Below are 11,911 nucleotides of genomic sequence, written 5' to 3' on the forward strand. Positions count from 1 at the left end.
GCAACAAACTCTATATTTTAACTGGAAAAGCTGGGGGTCGTCTTATAGGCCCAGTCGTCTTATAAAGCCGGAAAATACGGTACATAAAATGAGCCTGGTATTATGATCCATATTTGTACAATCCAGAGTTTGCATCCAATACAACACTTAGCCCTGCCAGCTCCTAAGAAGGAACTTTCTAACATTGCACAAACTGGCTACAGGAGAAAATTATTCTGAGGCCTTGTTTTGTTGACAGTAATACAATCTAATAGTCAGCCAAGGAGTAAGTTATACCCGGTACTGGCTAATCCCAGGCACTAAGAGGGGAGCAGGTTCCAGGCCTATCAAGTTAATCTGACAGATCATTACAAAATCAGTGCACAAATTAGAACTTAACTGTTGCCCTCCCGACTCTCCAGACTTTTTTGCGTTCACTATTGAACCACTGCATTAAATTTACAATTTTTCCAATACACGAAGATTAACAAAGAACGAAAATCTGTGAATGCCAATCTGTTCACATTTTTTCCTTACATGACATGGATGAAAATTCTTTTTTCTTTAGATCAAAGAAAGGAATGAATCCCCAACAAGGTTTGTTAATATCCTTGCAATGTACATCCAGAATGGATAGCTTTTTTTTTTTCCAACAAAAGTAGTTAAACTTTGAAGGAACATGGCCTATTGCCTAGTGACAAAAAAAAAAAAAAAAAAATGATATGCCGTTATGGCTTTCTCACACTCTCAAACTGTGCCCTCTGGTGGGAGGCTACAAAAAGGGTCTCGCCCACAACTGCTTACAGAATAAGGACTGGGGAAGTATTGAGCAGTTCAGTACTACTGGGGGCCACCAGGTGTAATCTGTTCAAACACTGGATCTTTAAGAACCAGCGCAGTGGCTGGACTGATTATATTGAGATTGTGAGAAATAAGGTTTCCTAAACCAAGTAGTGGGTTGTCCTTTATTATATTATATTTATTTAGATGCGACAGTATGTGGTGTAATTTATTAAATGCCCCAGATGAATACTAAAAGTGGGGATCAGCAATCTGCAGAAATCTTAAAAAACCCTTTTGTGACCAGAATTGTAGTATAGATATCAACATGACATTTATCAGTGTTGGTAAATTACTTGAGAACCAAATTAGGTCTATTTATAAATGTTTTTACCCAAAATTCACTCAACACCTGCGTATTTTTCACTATGGATTATTTTGGAAAATGTTTTAGCTGCTCTCTAAATTAGTGGTCGCCAACCTTTTTGGACCCACCGCCCACTAAATTCCCCAGCACCCAAATCGCGCATGCGCAGGGAGCCGGGTATCGTCAAAGGGGAAGAAACTTCCCCCATAGTGACGTCATGATGCCAGAACCCATCCACTCTCCCATTGCAGGCCTGAGCCCTAAGACACAACCCGCCCTGAGCCCTGAGCCTGCAATCCGTACAGGGGACATGCCGTGGATCACCAAAATTTTCTCGCAACGGCTGCTCTAAAGCTTATATTCAGCAAATCCAAAACAGGTTCTATCTTTGGCTGACCTGTTGCTGGACTCGCTGAACACATGTAAACAATTACATTGGTTGTGTTCTACGTTTGCAGAGCCTTGTTATTGTGTTTAACCAGGGACAGTTGTCTTCTGCAACCTTTCTGCCTTAGTGGCTAAAAGAATGATGTAAACTCTGTTATTCTTACATTTGTTCAGACAGCTGACCCGGGGTGAATGTGGACAGAGCTCACTATTGTACTTATTTCGGATGGACCTGGATATCTGGGTGCCCTCTTTTTAAAGGAGGCTTTCTGATTCCAAATAAAATTCCCAACAACAAATCCCCACAACACACATGAAGGTTGGACACCTTCTAATAGGGGCCAATTAAAGTATATGATAATATTGTTTTATTTTGGATATGGTAGAAAGGGTTAGTCCCAGTAAATGTAGTGAAACTCATTGACACAGTGAAGCTCTGCAGCATTTGTTCCCATACAAGACAGAGCATAACACTGTTCTACTGTGACAGGAAACAATCATAAAAGATGGTTTCTGGGTACACATATCTGATGTGTATGTAGCTTTACTCACTTTTTACTTTCGAGTTACAACACTGCTCTCCTCCAAAGATACAATACAGCCAGTGCATATTGCCATCCTAGGACAGGAAGCTTGTTAATTGCAAGGTGAACAGGTGGAAACAATGAGAAAAAGGTTGAGGAAAATAAAAACTTATTTCACTACTTTTGAACAAACCTTCTGAAAGGTTAATATGTTAGCTTCAAGTTAACAAAAGCAAGCAGCAACAGCTCACATTTTAGACCCCCACAAAAAATATTAAAAATAAAATTGCAGCTCATACCACCTCCTAATTCACAACTGGTGATCTGATCATCAATCTATACTGAGCCCTATAGATCAGAAGGATACAAAGTCATGCAGTCAATAGGATGTTACTATTCACTAGCAAAGCTTCAGGAGACTGGTGATGCAAACAGAACAACTTCAAACTGCGCTGCCTGTCTGAAATATATATTTAAAACTCACGTAAAAATACTATTACAGCCAAGTCCTCATTGTGACCGCATACCGACGTCCCTTCACTCAAGACATTGTGGCATGTGTTGCACATGTAGATTGAATATAAATCGTTCCCAGACACCAAATAGCCATCGTCCGTCGCCATTAGCTATGTGAAAAAAATCACAATGTGAGTAAACCGTCAATGAATCAAAGGTAACTGCCAGTTCCACTCCAGTAGAAGGACCTGGAAGTGACTATAATCAGAGAACGGAAGTGGGCGGGGCTTCACGTGAAATTTAAACCCCGGGAAAACTGAATATCAAAAAATGTATGTTTCTGTGTAATTTATATATTTTATGCTGTTAGGGTATTTATGGGGCTGCCAGGGGGCGTATACCAATGGGCGTGTACAATGCCTTCATCGTTAGGAAACACTTTCACTGTTTGTTTATAAATGCTGCATGTCATGTACTGCAGCCTTAAATCTCTCACAGTACAAACCTCCCTATCTCCTGAACAGTATGTCATACCGACCTGTCTTCTCCCCACTTTTAATAACTTTAAAAATATGGGAGACATAATTATAAAAACTAGTGAAAATGGAACATTAGGGTTGCTGTTTAAAAAGTGTGTCTAGAAGCCCGAAATAAACATACAAATTATGGACCCCAAGGCCACTTAGATAGCAAGGATGTGCGACCCCTAACAATATACCTACCTGTCACAGAACTAGAAATGTCATACTACGCTACCCTGTCCACTTCACCTCTTTGAACCCCAATTTCTCTGCAATGGGGGGATACAGGTGCACAAAATTATAGGTGCAAGTGGGGAACACCTGTGGATAACACCCCCTAAAATTTCATCATTAGGCCATCGTCAGAACATAAAAAACTCTGCCCATAAAAAAAAAAAAAAAACTACCCTGTTACATATTGAGATGTAAGGCTGCAGTGCGAGAGATGTAAGGCTGCAGTGGGAGAGATGGAAGGCTACAGAACATGACATGCAGCATTCATAAACAAACAGTGAAAGTGAAACTTTGCTAACGAATCGTTGTACACGTCCATTAGTATTCGCCCCCTGGCAGTTATTTTTCATGGGTAGTTTTTTTTTCTTAGAACAGGGGCACTGACATTGCAGGGTGATAATGGGTTGCGACTAGTTTCTATCCAGTGGAAGGACTGTCCCTCTAGAACAGGGGTGTCCAAACTTTTTGCAAAGAGGGCCAGATTTGGTGAGGTGAAAATGCGTGGGGTCCGACCATTCAGCACGTACTCAAGGTTAGTGTGAGCGTGGTCTGTGTAGGATGGGAGTCCCCATGTGTGCACAAGGAATCCCTTATGTCAGGGGCGTGAACAATGATTCATCGTTAGGAAAATTTCACTTTCACTGTTTGTTCATGAATGCTGCATGTCATGTTCTGCAGCCTTATATCCCTCCCACTACAGGCCTACATATCAATATGTAACGGTAATTTTTTTTTTTCTGACGATGGCCTAATGATAAAATGATGAAACTAGTCGCAACCCATTATCACCCTGCAATGTCAGTCTTAAGAAAAGTTTGGACACCCCTGACATAGGGGATTCCTTGTGCACACATGACCGAGTAGCAGGCCAATAATTGGAAGATGGTTGATCAACTCTAATGAAATATAAAATAGGTTTTTTGTACCCGTGTATTTTTTACCGTGGTAAACAGTGCTGGCGGACCGCATAATATTGATTTTATGACAGAGGCTGTGGGCCGGTGGAAATCTGAACACAGGCCACAATTGCCCCTAGGCCGGTCTTTGGACATGCCTGCTCTAGATGAGAAATAGTCTGCTCAGTGTGAGTAGGCTATTTCCCATCCAGTACAAGGACCTTTTGCCCCCTAGTGGTCAGGTCCTGTATAGGGATAGGAAATAGCCCTCTCATATATAAGTAGGCTATTTCCCACTCAGTACAAGCCCCGTTTCATGCCCCCTAGTGGTCAGGTCCTGTAAAGGCATAAGAAATAGCCCACTCATTTATGAGCAGGCTATTTTCCATCCAGTGCAAGGACCTCATTATTCCTTAGTGATCAGGTCCGGTATTTGGATAGGAAATAGCCCACGCATAAATGAGCAGGCTATTACCCATCCAGTACAAGGACCTTTTCATGTCTCCTAGTTGTCAGGTCCGGTATAAGGGCAGAAAATAGCTCGCTCATATATGAGAAAGCTAATTCCCTTTCAGTACAAGGACCTTATTATTCCTTAGTGGTCAGGTCCAGTATTTGGATAGGAAATAGCCCGCTCATCTATATCAAGGGTAAATAAAAATTCAGTGCAAGGACTAATGATGCTCACTAGTGTTAGGTCCAGTATAGGAATAGGAATTATCCCACTCACATATATCATGGGTAATTCCCATCCAGTACTTGTGCTTGTACTGGATGTGATTTAGCCTGGTCATATATGAATCGGCTGTTTCCTTTCTAAATACTGGACCTGACCACTAGGGAATAATGAGGTCCTTGTACTGTATTAGCCTGCTCATATATAAGTGGGCCATTTCCTATCCCTATACAGGACCTGACCACTAGGGGCATTAAAAGGTCCTTGTACTGAATAGGAAATAGCCTGGTCATATATGAGTGGGCTATATCCTAACTCTGTAGCGAGCCTTAACACTAGGGGGCATCAAAAGATCCTTGCAAAGGATAGGAAATAGCACACTTATATATGAGCAGGCTAATTACCATCCAGTACAAGGACCTTATTATTCCTTAGTGGTCATATCCAGTATTTGGATAGAAAATAACCCATTATGGATAAGCAGGCTATTTCCCATCCAGTACAAGGACCTTTTCATGCCTCCTAGTGTTAAGGTCCAGTATAGGGATAGGAAGTAGCCCACTCATATTTATCCAGGGTAATTCCCATCCAGTACTTGTGCTTGTACTGGAAATGAATTAGCCTGATCATATATGAGTGGGATATTTCCTATCCTTATACTGGACCTGACCACTAGTGTCATAAGTATCATAAGTTCCTTGTTCTGAATGTGAATTAATATCCAGGGTAATTCCCATCTAGTACAAGGAACTCATTACATTGTAGGCTATAATTCGTAGGCATAACTCACCGAAATATGTCCAATATTTAATAATAAACTTTTAAAAAACACAAAAATCTGTTAAATAAATTAAAAAATAATGAAACATGTAATATAACTGTACAATGGCATGTATAATATAAATATATATATATATATATATATATATATATAATTATATATATATTAAATCAAGATTTCTTTGTATTGTTCTCAATACAGCTATTTTGTGTTGAATTCAATACAAAATAGTTAGAATTTCCGGGCGATCCTCAGCCAGCACTGATGCATGCACCGACATCACCGGGAAACCACGGAGATTGTCTTTGCAGTTCGCGGCTGAAGATCGGAGGAGGACAAGTCCCCAGGACGTGCGAGGACCAGCAGGATGCCGGTGGATGCTGACGGAGCAAGGTAAGTGTTTTTTTTTTGTTTTATTTTTTACGTTTTAAGCGACCCCGAGTGTGACTCAGGATTACTACTTTTTGCATGGTAAATCCACTCCCAAGTCACACTCGGGATTACCGCTAAGGGGGTTAATACGAGAAAGTACTTTACTAGCTTTAGATATTGCAGCTTGGCATTGCATGCTGTTATTAAGTCTATGATCTACCAGAATCCCCAGATCATTTTCCATTTCTGAGTCCTCCAAATGTATTCCCCCTAGACCAGGGGTGTCAAACTCAAATACAAAGAGTGCCAAAATTAAAACCTTAGACAAAGTCGCGGGGAAACCTTCAAATTTATTTTAAAAAAAAAGAGGAAATTTTTCCTTCTCATTCGATATAAACTCTTTTCATATAGAAACAAAGAAGTTTTGCTTCACGTTCAATCTGGAACAAGCTTATAATAGAGAAAGAGTCATACATTTTTTTTTTTTAATTTTATTTAAGAAAAAATCTTATGCCTCTTTCTTTATTTGTAGCCTTCTGAGGTAACTTTCTAAGGTAACCTTTTTGCACAGGCTATCAATAATAATAACAATATTCTTCCATGAAAATCGAACCATTCAAGTCCATGCCTTGGAGTACCAAGGAAAAGTACAGCTGAGTTTGAGGGCTGGAAAAGCCAGACACGGCCAATGCGGAGCTAAATCTTATGAGTGGCTTGCCGCTGAAACTCCCTCTTCATTGAAATAGCGCCGCTACTAAAATTCCCGGCATTTTTGGCATCTATAAAACAGTCCAATGCAGGGCCATGCATAGGCAGAGAGCCCACTGGTCTATAGACAAGAGTGATGCCGGGAATTGTAGTACCTGCACTATTTGAATGCATCGGCGGGCCAGCTGCAGTTATTATTACACAGTATTTATATAGCGCCATCATATTATGCAGCGCTGTACTATAGTCCATAGTCATATCACTAACTGTCCCTCAAAGGAGCTCACAATCTAATGTTCCTATCATAGTCATATGTCATTATTGTAGTCTAAGGTAAATTTTTAGGGGGAAGCCAATTAACCTAACTGCATGTTTTTTTTGGGATGTGGGAGGCAACCGAAATACCGGGAGGAAACCCACGCAGACACGGGGAAAATCTGCAAACTCCATGCAGATAGTGTCCCGGCTGGGATTCGAACTTGGGATCTAGCGCTGCAAAGGCCGAAGTGCTAAACCCTGAGCCACCGTGGATTCCTTTGGGGACCAAAAAAAGGATGTTGGGAGCCAGAGTTTGACACCCCTGCCCTAGACAGTATGAAGCATGCATGGTGTTAGCCCCCAAGTGCATAACTTTACATTTATCTTTATTAAATGTCATTTGCCACTTGGCTGCCCAATCAAACAGTACATCCAGGTCTGCTTGTAGATTTTAGACATCCCGTATAGACTTAATTCCATTACATTGTTTGGTGTCATCTGCAAACACAGAAACTGTACTTTTAATCCCAAACTCTATATCATTTATAAAGATGTTAAACAGTAAAGGTCCCAACACTAAACCCTGGGGTACACCACTAATAACCTTAGACCAGTCAGAGTATGAATAATTAATTACAACTCTCTGGATACGGTCTTAAGCCAGTTCTCTATCCATTTACAGATTGACTTTTCTAAACCTATCAACCCTAACTTTCATATTAGCCATCTGTGGAGTACTGTGTCAAATGCTTTAGCAAAGTCCAAGTACAGTATATCAACTGCTACTCCACTGTCTATCTGTTTACTTACTTCCTCATAAAAAGAGAGTAAATTTGTTTGGCAACTTCGGTCTTTCTTGAAACCATGCTGACTATCACTTACTAGGACCTTTCCAACTGTGGATATTAAACTAACCAGTCTGTGCTCCCTTTTTTGAAGATAGGAATCACATTTGCCTTATGCCAATCCATCAGTCCCAGGCCAGTGACCAAAGAGTCTCTAAAAATTAGAAAAAATGGCTTTGAAATAACTGAGCTCAGCTCTTTTAGGACAGATGGATGTTATCCATTGGGTCCTGGTATTTTCTTAACCTTAATTTTGCCCAACTGTTTCTCAATCATATCAATTTTGAGCCATTGTGACTCATTTAAGGCAGTGACATTGCTTTTATGAATTTGGATGTGAGCTCTGCCATTTTCCTTTGGGTACATATACTTGAACTGTAAAATGAATGGGTGTGTGGTCAGAAAAGGTGATGTTTCCAATGACAGATTGTATTAAAAAGGGTAAATCGGTATGTCTCATCAGAAAAAAGTTATTTCTCAAAAAATACTTGTGAACAAGAGAGTAGAATGTAAAATCCTTTGAAGGTCTCTAACCTTGTGGGATAGAGACATGGCATACTGGTGGCTGGAAGTCATTAGGAGGATCTAATATTACAATGAAATCATGATAGGTATCGAAGTGCTGTCTTGAAAAATTGAAGTTGGGGATAATTAGGGGCATAAACTGTTGCATATGTAACTAAAATAGAACCAATGACTCCTTTCAGAAAAAGCATTCTACCATCAGCATCCTAATTGATCTGACCATTGGTCTTTATATTGCCAGCTCTGTTTGGAGAGTATAACATTCACTCCTCTGGGTCTGGCGTCAGACATGGACCCAAGATATGCCCAGGTATAGTATCGATCCGTGAGTTTGGACAACTCTTAAAGTTTGTTTCTTGTAGAGAGGCAATATGTACCTTTTGTTAGCATAAATCACAGAAGAGCAGTCTACTTTTCAGGAATATTAAACCCCCTGGTGTTAGGGCAGAGTATATTTAAAGGGGCCAAGAAGAATAAATCATTATATCAATAAAATAAGGGTAGAGATAAGAGAATGGGGGGAGGTGGTACAGAAGCAAAAACAGAATTGCTTAAAAATTGGAGAGGAAGAACTAAGCAAAGAGAAAACAATCAGAAAAGGAAGAATATAAAACTTGTAATAGTAAATATCTAAATGTAGAGAATTCCCTTAAATCCCACCAAGCAATGGGACCTACCTACTTGGGGGAGTTAGTTAGCAATGGCTAGGGTGAGGAGGCGTGCCCACCCTGTGGGGCAGAAACCCTACATTAGACAATCAAAAATAAAGAACACACACGCCCCTAAAGTTCAAGCCTGATATAGTAGTAGCATTGGGGGAACATCAGAGAACCACATCAAAAATATATATTAAGCAACTTTTTAAACAATAAAAAATAAAATAAGTACTAATGTTAGTGCAACCGTTTAGTCCCCGACACGAGAGGTCTAAAAGATCTCCCCGCCATAACATTATCCATATCATATGGTAAGATAGTAATCATCATCAAAATGTATGGCATTCAGTAGCATCCAGGAGATGGAAAAAAGGTTCAATCATTACCCAAGAAGTGGAGGATTAGTTTGTCACACTAAGTAAGTATTGTGCAGACTGTTCCTAGGCTTCCACAGAGTGATAAGTATGACCCCATTTGTATGTAGCATGACAGTACTTAATTAAGTCAAGTAGCAGGCGCATCTTCAATGTGGACATATCTAAAAGTGGGTGGATTTGAGTGCCATCAAAATGAAATGGGCCTTCGAGCCATGCTTTTCACAAAATTGTTACAGCAAAAACAGTGAACTCTACTGATCACATCACTGGGCATAGCGGACGACTGTGACATGGAGTCAGGGACCCGATGTACTTAATGTCCAGCGCTGTTTTCAAGGGTTTATCCAATAGGATATTGAATATAGCAGTGATGGTAGCTTTCAGTCCTGAAGATGATCTGGCTGGCCTTCAACCTTGATATATATCCTGGGCGGGTTTTTTTTTTTAAAACTTTTTATTGAAGGATGTTTCAATAAATAACAATAAAAACAGAACACCAATCAGGGTTAAAATAAATAGAGTGACATAAAATATACAATTGTGTAAAAAAATATACATGGAATAAATAAATAAAAAACAAGGAAAACTGAAAAGAAACAAAAAAATAAATAAAAAATAGGCACGTGAAAGTATACTTATGTAATATGGAAGGAGGAAAAAATGGTTACACAATCTCGTTGAAAATATAAGAAAATTTTCTATTCACATATCATCTATGACCACAGGGGGGTCATTTTCTAACATGCGCAAAGCATTCCAGGAGGTGTGTTCAAAGGTCTGACGTTTTATTGAAGGAGACTGAATCTCTATATAGGATTCCCATATTTCAAAAAATTTCCCCACCTTGGTTTCCTTATCCAGAGATGCCTCAATCCAGGCCATTCTAAAAACATATTCCAATTTTTCCTGAAAAAGCTCAAGTGTTGGTGGATTTGAGTCTAGCCTTTTATGAAGTATTGTTTTTTTGGCCACTAAGGAAAGGATAGCCAATAAACTGCAGCTGCCCCTAGTAATCTTTGCACCTTGTAAATGATAGGTACCTAAAAAAGCCCATTCCGGGCTCAGTGGAACATGAGTTAATCAAATATGAAGTAATGTAATGAGCCACCTCTTCCCAGAACCGTTTTATTTTACGGCAGTTCCAAAAAGCATGGTATAAGTCTGCCTGATCCTGTGCACACCTAAGACAGTTAGAGGTAGGGGGATAGCCCATCAAATATGCACGCTATGACGAGATATACACCCATGGTAGATTCTGAGGCCCTGATTCATCAATGAAATCCGCGCTCGCTGGTCGCGCGTACTTTCGAGCTTCCAGCGAGCCGGTTTCCCGCGGTCCGGAGTCGAGTGCGCTCCTACACTCGCCTCCTCACTGCCAGCTGGATTCCTGCCTTGATAATAATGAGCAATAGGGGTCGCAAACCTGCCAATTAAGGCGATTAGATTTCAGCTGCCCGATTAAGGAGGATCTGTTAAGCTCAATGGTGAGATCATAGCAATTAATTAGCGCACACCTGCTCTCTGTTCTGTGCGTATCTACAGTCCTTTACAGGTCAATTAGAATCTTTAATGCTTCATTAGATTTCAGCTGCGCGATTAAGGTTGTCCCCAATCTACTAGTCTGACACTAGATTGCTTGATTCAGGATATTGCTTTGTCTGTACGTATGGTTGAGTGGCTGCCGAGCCATCATCTACCAGGAGGTCCCCCTGGTTACTCTCCTACATATTTTGTTGTGATTTGTTTTGCGGGGGTCCTGCTGTGTCTATGGTAGATTTTTAGAGGGCGTGGGATCCGGGGGGCTACACATGCCCTCCAGTTTCAGGGAATTAATTCGGGCCCTATTTATTTTCCTGGGCCCGCAGGAAATCTCCCTGACGAGATGGAGCTTGATGGAGCTCCTGAGAGCACAGGAGGTGAGGCTGACCTTCGGAACCCGGGAGCATTTTTTGCCCGGGGTTCAGGGGGGCACCCAATCCTCTCTGGACTATATTTCAATTTTTGGTTGTGCCAATTGTTTTTGTTATTGTTTTTTTTTTATGTTTGATGTCTTATCTGTCCTGTCTGTGTTCTAGTGGTCCCCCCCCTGCTTTCCTTGGAGGTAGAGGAAGTTTGTTGATGATTGTGCTATTACTATTTCATCGTGTTGCCTGACTCTCGTGTGGGGTCTGTGACCCCTACTAAGTTAACGTTGCTTTCTCACAATGTCCAGGGCCTTAACTCCCCGGTCAAGAGATCTAAGGCATTTCATTATTATAATTCGCTGAAAGTTGATATCCTAGCTTTACAGGAGACTCATTTTTCTAATAAATCAGCTCCGGGGTATTTCCATAAAAATTACCCGATCTTTTACATGGCCAATTCTGATAAAAAGAAATGTGGGGTTCTCCTATGCTTTAACAAGATTCTGAACTTTGCGCCACAGGAGGTTTTTAGGGACCCAGGGGGAAGGTTCCTGGGGGTTATTGGGTATGTTGGTAGGCAGCTGATCACAGTAATATCCTACTATGCGCCTAATGAAGGTCAAGTGGCATTTTTCCGTAGTCTCCTGGGTGAAATTTGGCCCAAA

At 40.6% G+C, this 11,911-nt stretch overlaps 1 protein-coding gene across 3 annotated transcripts in view; it reads right to left on the reverse strand.

Moving 5' to 3' along the window:
- OIP5 (Opa interacting protein 5) overlaps positions 1 to 2,764 on the reverse strand; it is a 38,426-nt gene extending 35,662 nt beyond the window's left edge. Inside the window, exon 1 of one of the 3 annotated variants that reach the window (XR_011920899.1) lies at positions 2,522 to 2,764. Coding sequence is in view for 2 of the 3 variants with exons in the window: in XM_072412071.1 (XP_072268172.1) it covers positions 2,522 to 2,660 (139 nt within the window). In the remaining variant the exon portion in view is untranslated. The remainder of the gene's footprint in view (positions 1 to 2,521) is intronic. The other 2 variants (XM_072412071.1, XM_072412070.1) reach the window with 2 other exon arrangements.
- Between the last annotated feature and the right edge of the window lie 9,147 nt (positions 2,765 to 11,911).

This window comes from Pyxicephalus adspersus, chromosome 5 (assembly GCF_032062135.1).
Source record: "Pyxicephalus adspersus chromosome 5, UCB_Pads_2.0, whole genome shotgun sequence".
NCBI lineage: Eukaryota > Metazoa > Chordata > Amphibia > Anura > Pyxicephalidae > Pyxicephalus > Pyxicephalus adspersus.